At 35.7% G+C, this 19054-nt stretch overlaps 1 protein-coding gene across 1 annotated transcript in view; it reads left to right on the top strand.

Moving 5' to 3' along the window:
• SMCHD1 (structural maintenance of chromosomes flexible hinge domain containing 1) overlaps positions 1-18432 on the top strand; it is a 136587-nt gene extending 118155 nt beyond the window's left edge. The window contains exons 46-48 of the mRNA XM_046671568.1: positions 9102-9260; positions 9557-9659; positions 17365-18432. Coding sequence (XP_046527524.1) covers positions 9102-9260; positions 9557-9659; positions 17365-17389 — 287 coding nt within the window. The 3' untranslated portion in view covers positions 17390-18432. The remainder of the gene's footprint in view (positions 1-9101; positions 9261-9556; positions 9660-17364) is intronic.
• Positions 18433-19054: the final 622 nt, after the last annotated feature.

Below are 19054 nucleotides of genomic sequence, written 5' to 3'. Positions count from 1 at the left end.
AGTGCATGACGTGACCTCCCTCTCTCATCTTCCTTTGTACAGGCTGTGTCCCCTTGTTTGTAGTCAGCCAATGTAATTGTCTCTATGTCTATGTTCTGAAGTGCATATTTTTTACCGAACGTCTCCTACAGGTCATTACCTGTTTGCTCTTAATTTTATATAGTTCTTATATATAGTTCTTAATTTTATGTAGTTCTAATATGATGGCATATGTCCTTTCCTGGCAAAAACCAGTTTGTTGTTAACTTTAAAAATAATGGTAAATTATGGTAAAATACACACAACATAAAATGTACCATCTTAACCATTTTTAAGTGTACAGTTCAGTAAAGTACATTCACATTGTTTATACAACCATTCTCCAGAAATCTTTTCATTTTGCAAAATTGGTGTACCCATTAGACAGCAACTCCCCATTCCCCTTTCCTCCCATGCCCCTGGCAACTACCAGTTTCCGTCTCTGTGCATTTGACTACTCTAGGCACCTCATGGAAGTGGAATCATACAGTATTTGCCCTTTTGTGTCTGGCTTATTTCACTTAGCATAATATCCTCCAGGTACATGCATGTTGTAGCATCTGTCAGAATTTCCTTTCTTTTTAAGGCTGAATAATAGTCTGTTGAATATATCTACCACATATTGTTGTTAACTTTTAGTAAAATATAATACACATATAGAAAAGTGCACATTTCATAAACATACATACAGCTTGACAAATTGTCACAAAATGAATACTTCCCCTGTATTAAGAAATAGAACATTATCAGCACCACAGAGGCTTCTCAGGCCCTCTTCCTGTCACTGCCCAACCCCCTCTCCAAAGGATAATTACTTTCTTGACTTAAAACAGCATAGCGTAGTTTCGCTCATTTTTGTACTTTATGTAGATAGAATCATGTAACCCATACTTCTTTGTGTGTCTGGCTTTATTTGTTCAACACTATGTATGTACTTGTAGCTCATTTTCATTACAGGATGGTATTTTATTGTGTAAATACCCCACAATGTATTCTTTATTCTTGTATTGAAGAATTTGGGTAGTGTCCAGTTATGGGTTATTACTTTAACCCCAACACTATTTAAAATAGTAAGTTGAGAAAGACGGTGGGAAGAAGATTGTTTTGTATTCTTTTCTGAGATGATCAGTCAGCTGCAGCTATAGGAGAAGACACAGGAGAGGCTCCAGAAAACAAAAGTTTGTTATACTCACAGGTCCTAGAGGCAGGAGGTGTGGTGCTGCATGCCATGCAGGGCCATGTGGAAAAACACCAGGGTGGTCAGGAGGCAGAAAATAGGAACAAGGAGTGCTTAGGCCACCACCTTTATTGGGGTTTCCACAGGAAAGCAAGGCCTGACAGGGTAAACAGTTTAGGATTGACTAGTTTGAATAATTTCGAGTGGGCTTTGGGCTCTAGGCATAGTTTCTAACTAAGTGCCTGGTACTTGGTCCTGAGATGCTTAAGGCAGAGGACTAGCTTCTTGGGGTGCAGGAGCCAGATAGAGGAGATTTGGCTCTGGATTGGCTAGTTTGCATATCAAAGGCATGCTAGTCCCTGGAGGGGCAGTCTTGTCAGCCAGAAAGGTTTTTTAAGATGTCAAAACATCATAGTATACAGAAAATTATATACAACATAAAGTTTCATACTCTGTTTATGATGGCAGTGAATGCATGCAAAATATCTTCTCTGTAGAAAAGGAGTGAACATCTAAACAAACTGATAAGAAATCAGAGACAACAATTCAGCTAGGGGCAGTGAATCAGAATAAAAAGCCTCAACCCTTATCCGCTCTAGCACTACAGTGGATCCCAAACCAGAAGGAATTACCTGTGAAACAAAGTACACAGGTGACATCTTGACAGAATGTCCAGTTTACCTGGGCCTCTGAATGTCTGTGTAACAGTAAGGCATTATCTATAGATCTTTGAGAAGATAAGATTATAATTAAAGATCCCTGTGCCCTACTGGGTTGTCAAATATGTAAGGTAAACAAATAATGCAAGGATTTCAAAATTAAAAGTTAATTATTCTTGATAAGTACCTTCAAAGATACACTCCACATACAGACTAATGATTCAACAGTAAGAACTCAAACATTAGACATACGGTTTAGAAAGTCAAATGAGACGATTTAAGATTACTCATCTGTATAAGGTACTTTTGATTGTCAGCAGGAGCAACCAGTCCTGACCATTTTAAGCAAAACAGAAATGTATTGGGAAGAAAGGGAAGAAATCACAGATTCAGAGGAGATTGGAAACAGCCAAGACAAAAATAAGGATGGCTCTGGGACATAAGCAGGTTGAGTTCCTTGCACCTTCACCCATGACTCAGATCCCACAACTCCAAGGAGAGAGAAATTCCCTCCTGAATTAGCCAGCCATAGTTAGGGTCAGATAGAATAGATGGCTTTGAGGAACCTCCTCTTTGTGTATTGTCGGATTGTTTGCAGTGAAAAAGCAATTTTGAAGTAGACTACCACCACAAAAATTGTTTACTACTAGCACAATTAAAAGTAGAGTGTTTGTCTTCTACTTTTGCCTACACAGTGTTTTGCACTATAGTATTTGATATGAGGTCATGAAATAAGAGCAAATAAAATCCGAGAAAAATATGAGTATTTACATGGTATAAAATAAGATGATTAAAAATAAGACTTTGAATAGCATGTAAATATGCTAAGTTCTTTAATTAAAAGGCAAAGACACTCAGATTTAAAAAATCTAGTCCCAGGATATATGAAAATAGCTGTCACTTATTGAGTGTTTAATATGTGCCAGGAAGTATGGTAAGTTAGATAAAGTGAGTAAAGAGAGACCTGTGAAAATTTAAATGACGTATGCAAACCCACATGGTCAGTAAACTATAGAACAGGAATCGAACCCAGAGCCATCTGTATCTAAAGGCTGTCTCTCTCCATGACACTGCTTTACATTCTTTACAAAAATCCCCTTCTGAACAAAATACGAGGTAAAATTGAAGAATAAACAGAGATGTAAACATTAAATAGAAGAAATCGCAGGTAACAGTGTAAGTGCCAAAGTTAACTTCAAGGCACAGCACTAAAAGGACAAAGAAATTCATTTTGATAACAGATGTATTCCATACTAGAGGTCCAAAAGTCAGTAAACTTAATGCAATAAATTAGAAAATCAAAATTCTTGGGGCTGGCCCCATGGCTGAGTGGTTAAGCTCACACGTTCCACTTCGGTGGCCCAGGACTTGCCAATTTGGATCCTGAGAGTGGATCTAGCACCACTCACCAAACCCTACTATGGCAGCATCCCACATAGAAGAAGTAGAATGACCTACAACTAGGATACACAACTACGTACTGGGGCTTTGGGGAGGAGAGGAAAAAAAGGAAGATTAGCAATAGATGTTAGCTCAAGGCCAATCTTCCTCACCAAAAAGAAAACATCTTAGAACTGTTGCTAATACAGAGATGGAAACATTATTATGAGAAACCATTAATCCATGACAGGTTGTTAGTCAAAAAACAAGAAATGTCTACCTAATAAGTTGTAACACCAGGACTGTCTTAAATATTTATAGAATATATCACAAAAATTGGTCATAATTTCAGTTGATCAGATTGCTGCTGAGCTACAACAAGACTAAAAACTATAAAAACAAAATTTAGGATACTTTTTTTTAACATAAAAAGTAATAGAACTAAAAATTAACTTATTCTTTTCTTCCCAAGTAACCCCAAATAGTGGACATTTAGAAACAACTATTTTGTCAAAAAAAAAAAAGTTTAAATATTAAAGAGAACAAGAACGTTACAAATTAGACTTAAGAGAAATGAAAATAGCTGAGATCAAATGTAAATATACAAGCTTAATGCATTTATTATTAAATGAGGAAAAAAATAAACTAATCATTCGACCCAAATGACAGGAGGGAAAAAATACATCTCAAGAAACAAACACAACCAAATAAATAAATTAGAAAAAAGAAAACCCTTGTATTGAATATATAATTCTTAACAATGGCCTTTGGGCAAAAACAAATACAAAAGGAGTAATGGCTCAGACTGTGTATTCAGACATAGAGATTTCTTAGGTTTTCATGCTACTCCTTAGCATCTCCAAATAAAATCGACTGAATTCTAGAAAATTACAAATGAACAAAATTGATATAAATAGGGCAGAAAACTTACATAGACCATTATCTGAGAAAGTGTTCAAAAAGTTAACCCCACCCTATAGGTTTTTCATAAGTCAATTGAAAATTTTAAATATAATTTGTTGCAGAATAAGATAAATATGGAGATTACCCAGGTCATCTTATGAAACTAATAACAAACCTGTTTCCACAAATGTCACCAAAAAGGAGAACTTAGATTAACACTCTTCACTTGTGTTCAGGAAGTTCTGGGCACAGTTAAATAGAAATAAGAAATCTCAATATTTAAGGGAAGAGTTTCTTTTAATATTCCCTTTATAATGGTTTTGCCTCAAATATGTGTGTGGCTGGCTTCTTGTTCTTCCAGTTCTGTGCTCTAATGTCACACCTTCAAAGAGAACTTCGATGATCACCCTGTTAAAATAGAAGCGCTCACCTTGGAGAGAAGGGCTTTTTGACAGAGAAGTACTGGAAGAAGTGAGAAAAGAAAATATTTCATAGTTAATTTTTTGAAGTTTATATGAAAATTTTAAAACATCATGAAGAAAATGGAAAGACAAATGACAAACGGGGGGAAAAAATTTCGACATATAGTAGGCAAAGGCTATAGTCTTACTATTAAAAGCAACCTTTAAAATCAGGGGAAAAAAGCCAAGACTAATAGAAAAGTGGGTGGATGACATAAGCAATTTTCAATGAAATAAAATAGTTGATGTTCGAAGGCTTAATTTTGTACCAGTGCTGTGTTAAGCTTGTCACTTGAGTTATTTCATGCACTACTCTTCTCATTTTGCAGGTGAGGAAGTTGAGGTTCAGAAAGGTTCGATAGCTTTCCCAGGTTCGGAACATGTGTGTGTTCTATCTGCTCAGTGAAGCAAAAGAGTAGACAGAAAAAGGTTTTATTTCCAGATTATGTGATTGAGATAATTTTCTTCTCCATTATTATTTTCTGTATATTTTTCTAAATCTGCCTCAGTCTGTTTGTGTCACTTTGATAATCAAAAAAAATTTACTAATTGTTTTTAATACTCATATTCTTTGAACCAGTAATTGATCTTCTCGGAAACATGCCTAACTAAACAATCCTAAATACAGACTAGACTTTTTTTTTTTAACTCATAAATATTAGAGCCTTGTTTTTCGAGCAAAACAATAGAAATGTTAAATCCTTTCATTGAATTTATTCTCTGGGAAATGTCTATTACAATGTTAAATGGAAAGTGGATAGAAAATATCACACGTGTCAAAAATTAAACCTGCAAATTTGTGGAATGAAAAAGATAAGAAAAAAGTGAGGCAGTAGACCTACAGGTTTTCCCCAACCTTCCTTCTTTTCTGTACTATCCCAAGTTTTCTATAGAGATCTTGTAAGTAGAGATACTTTTTTTTTTTAAGGAAGATTAGCCCTAAGCTAACATCTGCTGCCAGTCCTCCTCTTTTTGCTGAGGAAGACTGGCCCTGAGCTAACATTCGTGCCCATCTTCCTCTACTTTATATGTGGGACGCCTACCACAGCATGGCTTGCCAAGTGGTGCCATGTCCGCACCCAGGATCTGAACTGGCGAACCCCACGCCACCAAAGCGGAACGTGAGAACTTAACCGCTGCACCACCAGGCCAGCCCCTAGAAATAGTTTTTTAAAAAGTCTTAAAAGAAATTAACTATGGCCATTGCAGAAGCCAGGATATGGACAGAAGAAAGAAAGAAGAGTTGTTAATAGCAGCTGAAGAGAGGAAAAGCATTTTAAAATAACTTAAAAGTAATCAATATGTAGTTTATAACTGTGATATAATCAACTCATTAACACTTTTATTATGTTCATATATTCCAAATATGTATTCTACATCTAGTCAGCCTAGACATTATTTACACTTTATTATTATCATGCTTAATAATTCTAATATTTAACCTTTCAATTGTTACAGTCCACACTTACTGGGTTTTTTTTGTTGTTAAGTAAAATCATTTTTAATATTTTTAGAAATAATGACTAAGAATATTTAAGTTCTGTGGTTTTCAGGGCAAAGGATATTTTGCTTTGTTTTGTTTTATTATGGAAATAAACAGAGAAGTATAATGAACTCCCATGGACCTGTCAGCTACCCACTTTTATTTCATCTATACCCATCTCTCTCTCAACTTGCCACCCTCCTGCTCTGCCCAGATGAACTATTTTGAAGCAAACGGTGCAGAGATTCTAGTCTATTTTTTGCATAATTTTTTCCCAGTCACAAGTCCTTATCAGTTTTTTGCCAGTAAAGTTTTTAGAATCATGTAGAACATAAAGTTTGAAGAGACCTAAATATTATTTAGTAAAGTCTACCTACCCATGTACAGTGGTAAAGTTGCTTCTGGGGCTGGCTCCATGGCCAAATGGTTAAGTTTGCGCATTCTGCTTCACTGGCCTGGGGTTTCACGGGTTCAGATCCTGGGCGCAGACCTAGTACTGCTTGTCAAGCCATGCTGAGGCGGCATCCCACATGGCAGAGCCAGAAGGACCTACAACTAGAGTATACAACTCTATACTGGGGGGGCTTTAGGGAGAAGAAGGAAAAAAAAAAAAAGAAGATTGACAGCAAATGTTAGCTCAGGTGCCAATCTTTAAAAAAAGAAAGTTGCTTCTGCCTTGTAAGCAACCTTAAATACTTGCCTAATAACAGGGATTCAGGTGAATTTTCAATTCTTTTGTGTTATTTTTAGTAGCTTTGCTTACATGATCTTTCCTCTAGATATATTAAAATAATCTGTATCTTTCTTTTTTCTCTCTTTTTTTTTTGCTGGGGAAGATTCACCCTGAGCTAACATCTGTTGCCAATCTTCCTCTTTTTTTTTTTTTAATGTGAGCCACTGCCATAGCATGGCCACTGACAGGTGAGAGGTATGGTTCCACACCTGGGAAGTGAACTTGGGCCACCAAAGCAGAGCATGCCAAACTTCAACCAGTAGGCCATTGAGGCTGGCCCTATCTTTCTTAATATGTATCATACAAAAATTAGTACATTTTGTAATTTTAGCTTTCTTCCCTTTATATGAACTAATGTTTTGCTGTTTTCACAGTAAAGCTTCATTGCCATCAGTTTTTTCCTTAGATAATTGAAATTTTCAGATAACATATAATATAAAAACTCTAAAATCATTAGTAAACAGAATTAAATTGAATTTTGAGTTGTTCTCTTTGGCAAAATTCTATTAAAGGAGTTAAGAAAGACACCATGGTAAATAGAAGTTACATTTTATATACAAAAAATTGGGGGCCAGCCCCAGTGGCCTAGTGGTGAAGTTCAGCATGCTCTGCTTTGGGGACCCAGGTTCAGTTCCCAGGCACAGACCTATACCACTCATCTGTCAGTGGCCATTCTGTCATGGCAGATCACATACAAAAAGAGGACGATTGGCAATGGATGTTAGCTCAGAGTGAATCTTCCTCAGCAAAGAAAAAAAATTTAGGCTTAATAAGGCATATTAAATTAAGCTGCTACTGGCTATCTTCTGCATAAAATATGAAACTACTTACTATTAGTGCGGCATTTAATGGGAAGTATTCAATGTTCCATCTTTGTTTATAAATAACAAGACTAGTGTTCTACTAAAGCTTTTGAATACACTAATTTCTTCAGTATTTAAAAGGTAAAAGAACCTCATAACTAATTTATTATATTAATAATCAGAATTTCAACCCTTAAGGACCTGAAGTTTTGTGTATTGCCTTCTAAATAGGGGCAGCATCTCTGACATATGGGTCTGGACATAATTTTGTAACTCATTCAGATAAAAATAAGTGTTATTTTATGAACATAGAAAACATTAATATCAATTGGAAGTTCTGTCAGACCAGAAAACCAAAGTTTTTTCTAGATACCTTTTTAAGAGTTCCCATGAAATCATAAGGAATTATGGAACATAAGGACCTTGTCATCACTCAGTTACACATCTAGAATTTGTATTTAAATATATAAATATGTTCATAAGCATACAAAGATGTGCATGTATGTATGTACTCACTCATTCTAAGTGTGGATTCCCAGAATGCTGGATAGTTCTCTTTTTAAAATAGTGTTCTTGACCCTTAAAGTGTAGAATGTCTCATGTTGTATCTGATGTACTCTAAGTCTTAACAAATATACATAGTGGTTTACATAAAAAACTGTGGAAGAAGTTAAATGTTTGGGTATTTGTATGCCCATTCCCATGAATATTGATCATCTTTTTGTGTGACTACAGTCTCAAAGGGCCAGATAGTAAATATCTTAGGTTTTGTGAACCAAGAGGCGAAATCGAGAGTATTATGAGAGTATTTATATAATCATTTAGAATCTAACCATTTAAAACCGTATAAACCATTCTTTGTGCGTGGGCTATAGTTTGCTGACTTCTGGACTGGAGTGTAGTCACTATGTATAATATTTAATGTCTAGTAAATCATACAGGCAATAAATAGTCTCAAACTTGAATAATGTAATAAATTTTTAGATCAAGTGATTTTAGGAAAGTTAACTTTTTTGAAAATTAAGTATTTTATTAAAAGCGCATTTTTGAAAGCTTTGTTTCAGATAATGGTCCTGTCTGCTGGAAGCAGTGATTTTCTAACAGTAGTATATTTAATGCATCCTCCCACCCCACAAATTTCTCTGTGTGGAATTAGATTGAATACTGCATATCAAACAGGATGTAAACATTGAGAGTGATCCAATTCATAGAGCACTTTTATATAGAAAACTCTTTCTAAGAGAGAAAGAAATTTAAGGTCAAACAATTAAAGAAAATTAAAATTTAACAAGCACCAGTCTTGTTCTAGAGTCTAAACTGTGTTTTTTTATTTCGTTTCTTTACATTGAATGTTTTATGACTTCAAAAGTAATTCCCACATGTTACTATAACACTATACTCAGTCTTGCTAATTCTTCTTGCCTAAAACACTGATTTGGTATGGTGTCAGTAGTTTTAATCAAATGTCTTTGGTTTCTTTTCAGATCTTCTTCAGCAGTATCGTACTGCTGTGTGCAAGTTGGGCGCTGTGAATGATGACCTTAATGGTCAGTTAGAGTACCTTCACACGCCTGATATGAAGAAGAAAAAACAAGAACTCGATGAACAAGAGAAAAACCTGAAACTAATAGAGCAAAAACTAGGTATGTGCTTACTTTTTGTTAACTTCTACTCTGCATGGAGATAATATTTATGATGAAAGTTCAACTACAGAAAGAAAGAGTATGAATGATCCGGAACTTAAATTGACAGACACTCCTGGCCTTGATCAGTTATCTGATCAAGGGTTGTAAACTGTTCTCTCAGCAGGAGTAGTAAGAAGCATTTTCAGTATTGTTTATTAATTCTTTTTCTATAAATTACGATATATTTGCTTTATTTTGCTTATAATAATTCCAGTCTTTTTAGAGTTAATTTTTTATATTTTCTGTCTTTACAGGTATGACTCCCACACGTAAGTGTAGTGATTCATTGCATCATCCAATGGCTGATTGTCCAATTCCTCCTAAAAGAATGAGAAGAGACACTACAAGACAAAATAGGTGAGTCTCTTATGACCTGAGAGTTATTGGTTAGTTTATCCATGCTCTTGGCTCATCATATTTTAAAAATAGTGTGAGTTTATTTCTGATTTCCTCCTTGAGCCAGAATTGGTTTTTTGTTTTTTTAATTTAACCAAGCAATGGATAATGAAGATAAGACATAGTCGTTATATTCTCCTTGGATACTCCCAGTTTTCTAGATGATTTTTGCAAATCATTTGGTATTTTTATGTTGAAAGTCACTGTTAAGATTTAAATTGTAGGAGCCGGCCCGGTGGCGCAGTGGTTAAGTTCGCACGTTCCCCTTCGGCAGCCTGGGGTTCTCCAGTTCCATCCCGGGTGTGGACATGGCACCGCGCAGGAAGCCATGCTGTGGCAGGTGTCCCACATATAAAGTAGAGGAAGATGGGCACGAATGTTAGCTCAGGGCCAGTCTGCCTCAGCAAAAAGAGGAGGATTGGCAGCAGATAGTAGCTCAGGGCTAATCTTCCTCAAAAAAAAAAAAGATTTAAATTGCTTTTCTGTTGTTTGGCTTAACTTTCAAATATACTGCATTCTGTTTCATAGGATCAGCAACTTGATAAATACAGAATATGCAAAATCATGTGTACGTTACTTATTTAAAAATTCCTTATTTGTAATGTTTGGTTTAGAAAATCAGATACCATTTAGCTCAGAAAAAAAACAACAAGGTCAACTGCAGCCTAAGTCAATGAAGAAAACTGTGCTTTTTAGAGTAGATAATAGTAAAGGCCATTCCACAGAAGGATACCGCAATACTAAGGATTCTTGTACATTATTTCAAAAGGTTTAAATATAGACTCTACCTAAATAAGTTTCTCTTATTGACCTTAGAGGAGTTCCTTTGAGACTGTGGTGTTTGGAATTGGTATTCCATGCCCTATCCATCTGCACATTCTACATTTATTCAGTAGCTCTTTGAGTGTTCATTTTGTGCTATATGTTGCCAAGTGAAGAAAAGTGACATGGTTCTTGCCCCCATGGGCAAAAGAAGGACAATTCAAAAAAAGTAAACATTTTTCTACATATAAACGTATAGAATAATGTTAAATTTTATGAAAGAAAAAAGGATGAAGTAATGTAAAATAATGGGGAAACTGTATTGGTTGTCAGGAAAGATGCATTTTAGCAGAGAACTGAAGGATAAGAAGCCAGCCATATAGGGATTGGTTTCAGTCAGAGGGAAAATAGCTATGAAAGCTCTGAGAAAATAAGCATGGCATATTTGGGGAACTGAGAAGATGCTTGTATGACTAAAGCATGGTGGGCCAAGAGGGAGAGGGTCCCAAGATATGGTTGGAGAGGTAGGCAGAAGACAGATTACACACCTCCCCTCTCCAAAATCATGTTGCATAGAATTCTGAAATGAAATTCTTTATCTTCCAAGTCCATTGATATCCTTGAGTACTTAACATTGTGTGCTAGCAGGGGAGAAAAAGTGTCTTGGAATATCTGCCTTTAAACTAAATCAAGGAGGAGAGCTACTGAAATGATAATGAGATTGTAAGAATACAGTACTCATCAATATGAGAGAGGTGTTTCCACACATGTGGGCATGTGAATGTTGTATGTTTATTATGGGCACACCATATATGGAAACTATTAAGCCAGTCGTTGAAAGTGTGTTGGGGCAACTTAGCATCAGAAAGAATATTTGCAATGGATTTAAACACATAGAGATTTTACAAGTCATGAGTTCAAAATGATGCAAAAAAAATCTTTATTTACCACTATTGGCAGTTGGTCTAGCAGAACTCAGTATTCTGAAAATTGATGTTTTCATACAGAAAAGACGTGTTCTTTCTTTCTCATACGAACTCTTTCAAGGTAACCACATAACTGGAGAAAGTTCTTTATAAAAGTTCTTTTTTATAAAGTTCTTTATATAAGAATAAAGTACAACAGGCATGATAAAATTAAAACATCACAATTTTGCCATCCCTAATAAAATAATAGATCTAGGCAATAATCATCAAGCGATACCCAAATTATTAGGTAGAAGGTTGACAGGTAAACTTAATAATGGAAAGATCAGATTGACATTCCTGAACCCACTGATTGGTCTTAGCAACACTAAAAAAAAACAGGACATTTGCTGTTAGAGTCTGCCCTCCATATCACTGAGGTCTTGCATCTGCAGGTTGAAAGGCCTGTGCTGGTTGTGTCTGTACTGAACGCATACAGACTTTTTTTCTTGTCATTATTCCCTAAACAATACAGTATAACGACTATTTACATTGTATTAGATATTATAGGTAATCTAGAGATGATTTAAAGTATGCGGGAAGATGTGCATAGGTTGTATGCAAATACTACGCCATTTATATAAAGAACTTGAGCATCCCTGAAATTTGGTATCTGCAGGGGTCCTGGAACCAATCCCCCCTGCAGATACCAGGGGACGACTGTACATGAATCTAATGAAGCTTCTAGTCAGCCTTTCTCAACTTAAGTTCTGTTGAAGAATCAAGCACTGCAGAAAACTGAGTAGCTCTTTTCCCTAGAATGGTACATAATTGTTAACATTCTAGATGCATAGGAAGGAAATGAATTCATTGCATACAATAGATGCCTTTAGGCATTACAGACTAAATCTCAGAAATTTGAGAAGAGCTCAATTTAACTACAAGTGTATAGGAAACAAGGAGAATTTAGGAACAACTTAAATGATGCCACCAAGAAGCAATCAGGCAAATCTAGAATGTCAAGAATGGGACATTTTATAGGACACATGACTGGTTTTGTTAATAATGACATAAAAGAAGGGTAGGAGAAGGATGACCTTTGTTATAGAATGAAAGTGATTGAAAGAGAATAATCAAATGCGATGTGTAGACCTTGTTTGTATCCAGATTTGAGTTTAACTTTAAAATAACTTTGAAAAAATCTGGAGAAATTTTATTATCGCTTAGATGTTAGATTTATTAAGAAATTATTAATTTGTGTATAACAGCAGCATAGTATTTATGTTAAAGTAAATATACAGTTAGAAATATGTGCTAAGGTGTGTTTATCAGTTAAATATTACGTGATGTTTGGGATATACTCTAAAATATTGCAGGAGGAAAAACAGTGACAGGATATCAAAACAAGATTGGGTAAAATGTTATAATTAATGAAGCTTGAAATAGGCGCTCATTATATTACTCTCTGCTTTTACGTAGGTTTGCCGTAATTTTTCTTGCTTGCTTTTTTTTTTTTTTGAGGAAGATTAGCCCTGAGCTAACATCTGCTGCCAATTCTCCTCTTTTTCCTGAGGAAGACTGCCCCTGAGCTAACAATCTGTTCCCATCTTCCTCTATTTTATGTGGGACGCCTGCCACAGCATGGCTTGACAAGCAGGGCTTAGGTCCACACCTGGGATCTGAACTGGCAAACCCTGGGCCACCGAAACGGAACATGCAAACTTAACCGCTGCACCACCCGGCCAGCCCCGGTTTGCCATAATTTTTAAAGAAGTGTTTTATGAAAGGTGGGGAGCATTTTTCCAGTTTTCTAAGAGACCAGATGAGGAAATTTCTGCTGTGCAGTTCTAGACTGAAGTACATTTTCTTGAGGCTACACCACAGCCTCAGCACTGAGTTAGCCCAAGACGTTGCAGTTACTGCAGAATTACAACTGATGTCATTGATTTGGATCTTGTTAAGATTTTATGGCAATTCAGAGGTGGTATGGCCTAAAGTGTATTTTTCAGTTTATCATGAAGTTGTTAGCAGTACTAGTGTTGTTTTTATTAAAGTCATACATGTTTTAAATCAAATGATATAGACTTAGTATCATGCTGTGTATTGTGAGCCACACATGTAATGTAAAATTTTCTAGGAGCCATATTAAAAGGAAACAGATTAATTTTAATAATAAATTTTATTGAACCCAGTCTACAAAATATTATCATTGTACCATATTGTAAATAGTATAAAAATTTTTATTAACAAGATATTTTAAATTCATTTTTTCATATAAAGTCTTTGAAATTCAGAGGACAGCAAATTGCTATTAGGACTAGCTAAATTACAAGTGCTCTGGAGCCACATGTAGGTAGTGGCTACCAGACTGGACAGCACACGTTTAGAAAGAGGTTATGATGACGAACTCTTGTATCCTCTGCATCCTCAGCCCATCCCATTCCCCAGAGGCAACCTTTGTTTTAACTGTAGTAGTTACTCTGTTTTTGCCTCCAGTTTTTTATATATTTATGACTGTCTTATTTTATCAGCTTTCAGACAGTACAGCTCACCTGACCCCTTGGTGTGGTGGTCTGTTTTGCCTGACCCACTTAATGACTTTTGGATTGAGTTGTTCAGAATTATTTTAGAACTTGAACTTTATTGGATTATTTAGTTATATTCTATCCTGCAACCACAACGAAGTCCTCTATGCTTTTCTCAAAGGTAGAAAGCCGTAAACAACGTATATGATTATGGCTGTGTAAATATTTGCAGTAGGCAAACTGTGTTCTAGGATTACATTTTCTTCTCTCTAAGGTTCTGATGTCATGACCCTTGCTTAGAGCCACCAGTCAGTGTTCCAAACATCAAAGTCAAATAAATCTTCCATACTGTGTCAGTTCTTAAAATCATGGTAAATTTTAATTCTTATTTAGATTGTTTCTTGGATGTTGTTAATTTTTCTGGAGTTCCTTTCTTTCTTTTGTAACTATTTATCTTGATCACATGTGCTTCTTCTTGCTGCAGTGACTAGTAACTATGTAGGCTTCCTGGGTCTTCCTTGGCTGCTCTCTTGGGTTGAATCCACTGTTTCTTGAATTGCTTGTCTTTTTCTCTCTTACAACTTCCTTAGGAAAAATGTGTAGAAAGAAACTTGGAGCCCTTGCATGTATGAAAATGTTTTCTTTCTTCTCTTACATTTGATCGAAGTTTTCTGGAGATAGCAGGATAGAAACAAGAATAGAATATACTAAAGGTGGTACTGCGAAATAGTTGAGAGACCATGGGAGCTAGTCTGCCTGATGGAACCCCAGAGAGACTATGGACTTGGTCAGGAAAATCCAGACCAAAACAGGGGGGATGGGAGAAAAATGGAAAAGGAGAGGAAGCCACCAACTAGAATATGCCACATTTTCAGCCCAAAACTTTGAAAACTTTGTTCCCTTGTTTCTAAGCATTAAAGTGCCACTGCAGAGTTAGATAACAATAGTGATTAGTTAATTAAATGTTGGTCTAGTGGCTTCAGGGAGAGTTGGTGGCACCCAAGAGGCTCGTCTAATGCTGGCATTCAAAGAGGTGCCAGCCTGAGAGCTGGCTCTGCAGCCCCACGCTTAAACCACAGCCTGCTGGTCTACTGACCCTGCTCTGCCCTGTCCCACTTAAAATTCCCACTCACGGGAGACTTGATGGGAAAACAGTTCTGCTTTTATAGCAGCAAAAGAAATCCAGGCCAGCAACATCAGCATAATTGTACAACCAAGAATCCTTACATGTATGAGGGGAGTTAACAATGTGGGAGGGAAAATCCAAGATACATAGCAAAACCAACCCCAGAGGATGATTCAACAGAATGCTTTAAAAATTATAATTCCTAATTGGATTGCAGAAGGAGTTAACTTCATGAAACTCAGAGGGTATTAGGAGAAAGATACAGCCAGGAGAAGATGACAGATTATAAATACTGTTGCTGAAATAAAAAATTCACGGAACTAAAGTCAAGGGAACTTCCCAGAAAATAGAAAAAAAATATACATGAGGTGAAAGAAAGAGATGTAGAGAACCAATTCAGACTATCAAGAATCCTAGAAAGAAGAAGATGGAGAAGGAAAAATATGTGCAAGAGAACTTACCAGGGAAGAATGAAAGGGCCCATTGAATGCCCAGCCCAGTGACTGACATAAGATGCGCCAAGATAACTCATAGTAAAATTGTAGAATATCAAGAAAGGAGGAAGAGTATAAATGTTTTCAGAGAGCAAAAGAGAACCGTACTGTCAGTATGGTCATCCCTCGGTATCTGCGGGGGATTGTTTCCAGGACACACACACAAGTGCGTGCACGCACACACAAGTCCTTAGTCTGCCTTCCACATCCGTGGGGCCCACATCCACAGATTGTGAACATAGTACATGATCTCTGGTTGGTTGAGTCTGCGGATGCAGAACTCGTGGATATGGAGGGCTGACTACAGCTTTTGGCACACAGAAAATAAACACAAAAAAGTTAGCCATTGTTGTTTAGCTTTGTGGTGGAAATGTTAGAAGGATTAGGTTGAAAATTTGGTATTTATCTAGCCTATGGCTTCCTCCCTTGTGCATCCTGCTTATCTTTGGAAAATTTTAAATCACTTTAAATTTCCATTTAAAACTGAAATTTCTTAATTTAAAATTTATGGGGCCTGCCCAGTGGCATAGTGATTAAGTTCATGTGCTCCACTCTGGCCTGGGGTTCGCCAGTTCGGATCCTAGATGTGGACCTAGCACCACTCACCAAGCCATGCTGTGGTAGGCGTCCTACATGTAAAATAGAGGAAGATGAGCACGGATGTTAGCTCAGGGCCAGTCTTCCTCAGCAAAAAGAGGAGGACTGGCAGCAGATGTTAGTTAGCTCAGGGCCAATCCTCAAAAAAAAAAAAAAAAAAATTTAAATCACTGGTAATTTCCTTATCCGCAATTTCCACCTAGTCTCCGTAAATCTTGAACTAATAATTCTCTCACTATCTCAGAAATGTTAGAGCATTTGAAACTAAAGTATCTTAACATTATTGAAACAATCGAGGACAAATTTAACAGTAGGAAATTAGCAACGTAATATGTGTGTATGTGTATTTATATGTTTTTGTTTATAATTGTATATATATATTACATGGTTAATTATTTTTAGCTTTTATAGAGATTACATACCGTATTTTATCAACTCTGAGCAGCAACTATAAGAAACACCATTATTTCATGAAACCTTCAAGAAAAACACTGCAGATTAACTCATAACATTATAAGGTGGATTTCAGAGTGTAAAGTGTGGAAAAAATGTGAATCTTAGAATCAACAAAATATGCTTAGCAGTATACATAGTAGACTCATTGTCTTCAATAGAGGCTTCAGTTTCCTAATTCATTTTCTACTCCTCAAGGTGTTACAAATTAGCTCTTTATCAAAAATGTTTATCTTCTATTTGGAGATGACAGTTCAGGGAAGTATCACTAGAAAATAAAGTATTTAGATATATCTGAATAAGGAAATATCTGCATAGATATATACCAAAGTGTTCACTGTGTTCATCTCTGTGTGAATGGAATTATAGATATTTTTAAATGTTTTTTGTTTGCTTGTCTTTATTTTGTGACTTTCCTGTAATATGCATTATAATTCCTGCTAATTTTTAAAATAGTAATTTCATTTTAGGAAAGGGGAAAAGTAAGTGAAAATCTACAGAATTTGGGTCTGAGCTATACCATTCCAAAGAAGTAATAGTAACACAAAGTACCTGCTCTTTTCTCTATTTATGTTAACTACTGCTTTTATTTTGCAGCTTTTTTTCCTTATTTTTTGCATACATATGAAATAAGTGATTATGTACAAGGATTGAATTAAATTTGTTTATACCAACAATTATCGTAATTAATAGAACATAAATAGTTCTATTGGCTGTTTAACCATCCATATCTGATGAAGGAGTTCAGAAAGGAAACCTTTGGTACAGAAAACTTAACTATGTTTTTTTCCCCACTTTTACCAGGATTATAACCAAAACAGATGTGTGAAAGGTGACAGAGAAGAGGGGGCCATTGGTCTCACTAAGAATGCACTGCCTTCTGCAGCTCTGTTTCAGAAGACCAAGAGGGTGACTTACCAGACTGAGCATTTCTGGGGACGATACAAGTATCTGGGCATGCATTTCCATGTCTATCCAGATGGGACTAGAAACAGCCATTCAATTTTATGAATCTCACTGGACAGAATGCATTTACTGGAATTATTCCAGTCAGCATGCCCTTTGGTTGTCATTATCTTGCAAATGTGTCAGAGGAAAATGTGCAAATATGGTAGTGACTGTAAAACTGGCACGTAGCATTTATTAGTCCTCAAGAAAAGTGTCTGTACTATTTTGCAGTTTGTTTATCATGGATATGCTAGAACTATTTCTTGAAAACAAACCTTTGTTTATACACAAACAAACCTTTTGTGTGAATGTATTTAACAAAACTGTTTTGTCTGTTGTGTCTAAGGAAAGTTCTAGAAGTTAGGTATTTAATTGTAAATATGTGAGGAAATTCTTAATGAAGAATTCAGAATAAAAATAGAAAAAGCACAGGTATCTGGGAAATCGAATGTTAAGATACATGGAAAAAAATTGATAAGTGAACTTGTGACACCAGTAGCATTTTAAATTTCTAAAGACTTACCCTGTGTATATATATATAAAATATGCAGCAGCATCAATTTTTATAAGTATTGTTTGACTTTATTAATACTAGATTATATAGTCTCAGTTTTAATTCTACATTTACATTATTTTGTAATTTTTTATTACTATTTTTAAAGAACTGAAGAAGTTGTACACTCCTGCATTAATACAATAAGGATTTTGTTAGAAAATTGCTGCGAAAGCATTTGGATTGTGTATTAATTCAAGCTAATGTATGTCAATATATATGTCTTTGTGTAAGTCCAGGACTGTTGGTCTGTGAAGTTATTTTGTAAGGAAATACTTTTGGTACAGTTTTGTGTCCCAGGAAATGTGTGTGTTTTTTAAATCCTTTCTGAATATACCGTGAGGTTAATAAAGAGGATTGTTTCTTCCCTATTGAACAGATAAGTGTTTTCCTTTTTTAAATTGAAAACTCCATAAAAGTTACCTTGGTAAAGTCTATTATGCTGTGAACCTATCTTTATAATTGGAAGTCATTTAACTGTTTTGTTGAACAAAGAAACAAAATGGCAGTAATAGAATTAGGTAAAAGCAAGGTTGGATTCCTTTTAAGTGAAACTACTTTTTATTAGTTAAATTATTAAATATTAGTGCCAAAAAGATAAACAGGGAGAAAGAACACTATACATGAAGACACTAAGGCAGAAAAGACAGCATCTCTTTGGAAGGAGCTCAGTCTGACTAGAGTGCAATGGAAAATAAAATGAGCTCTGAGTTGGCACTAGATCACTGAAGCTTTGGGCTTTTAAGGAAATAGTGAATCAGTATAAGTAATTACAAGTTTTTCAGCAGTCTTAATCGAAACTGTGTTTTAAGAATTGAATATAGAGAGAGGGTGACGTTCACCATGACAGCATGAGGAGCTCCGCTGACCCTGCTCCCCAGTAAAACTGGTGAAAAGTAGAAAAAGCAACCATTTAAATCTCTGGGAATGGTCCTAAGGGCAAACAGCAATGAAACATCTGTTCAAGAAAATCTATGAAAATTCTGTAAGACA

The sequence above is a fragment of the Equus quagga genome, chromosome 9, assembly GCF_021613505.1.
Source record: "Equus quagga isolate Etosha38 chromosome 9, UCLA_HA_Equagga_1.0, whole genome shotgun sequence".
NCBI classification, from domain to species: domain Eukaryota; kingdom Metazoa; phylum Chordata; class Mammalia; order Perissodactyla; family Equidae; genus Equus; species Equus quagga.
Note: the sequence above shows the minus strand (reverse complement) of the source record. Positions and strands in the feature narration are given on the sequence as shown.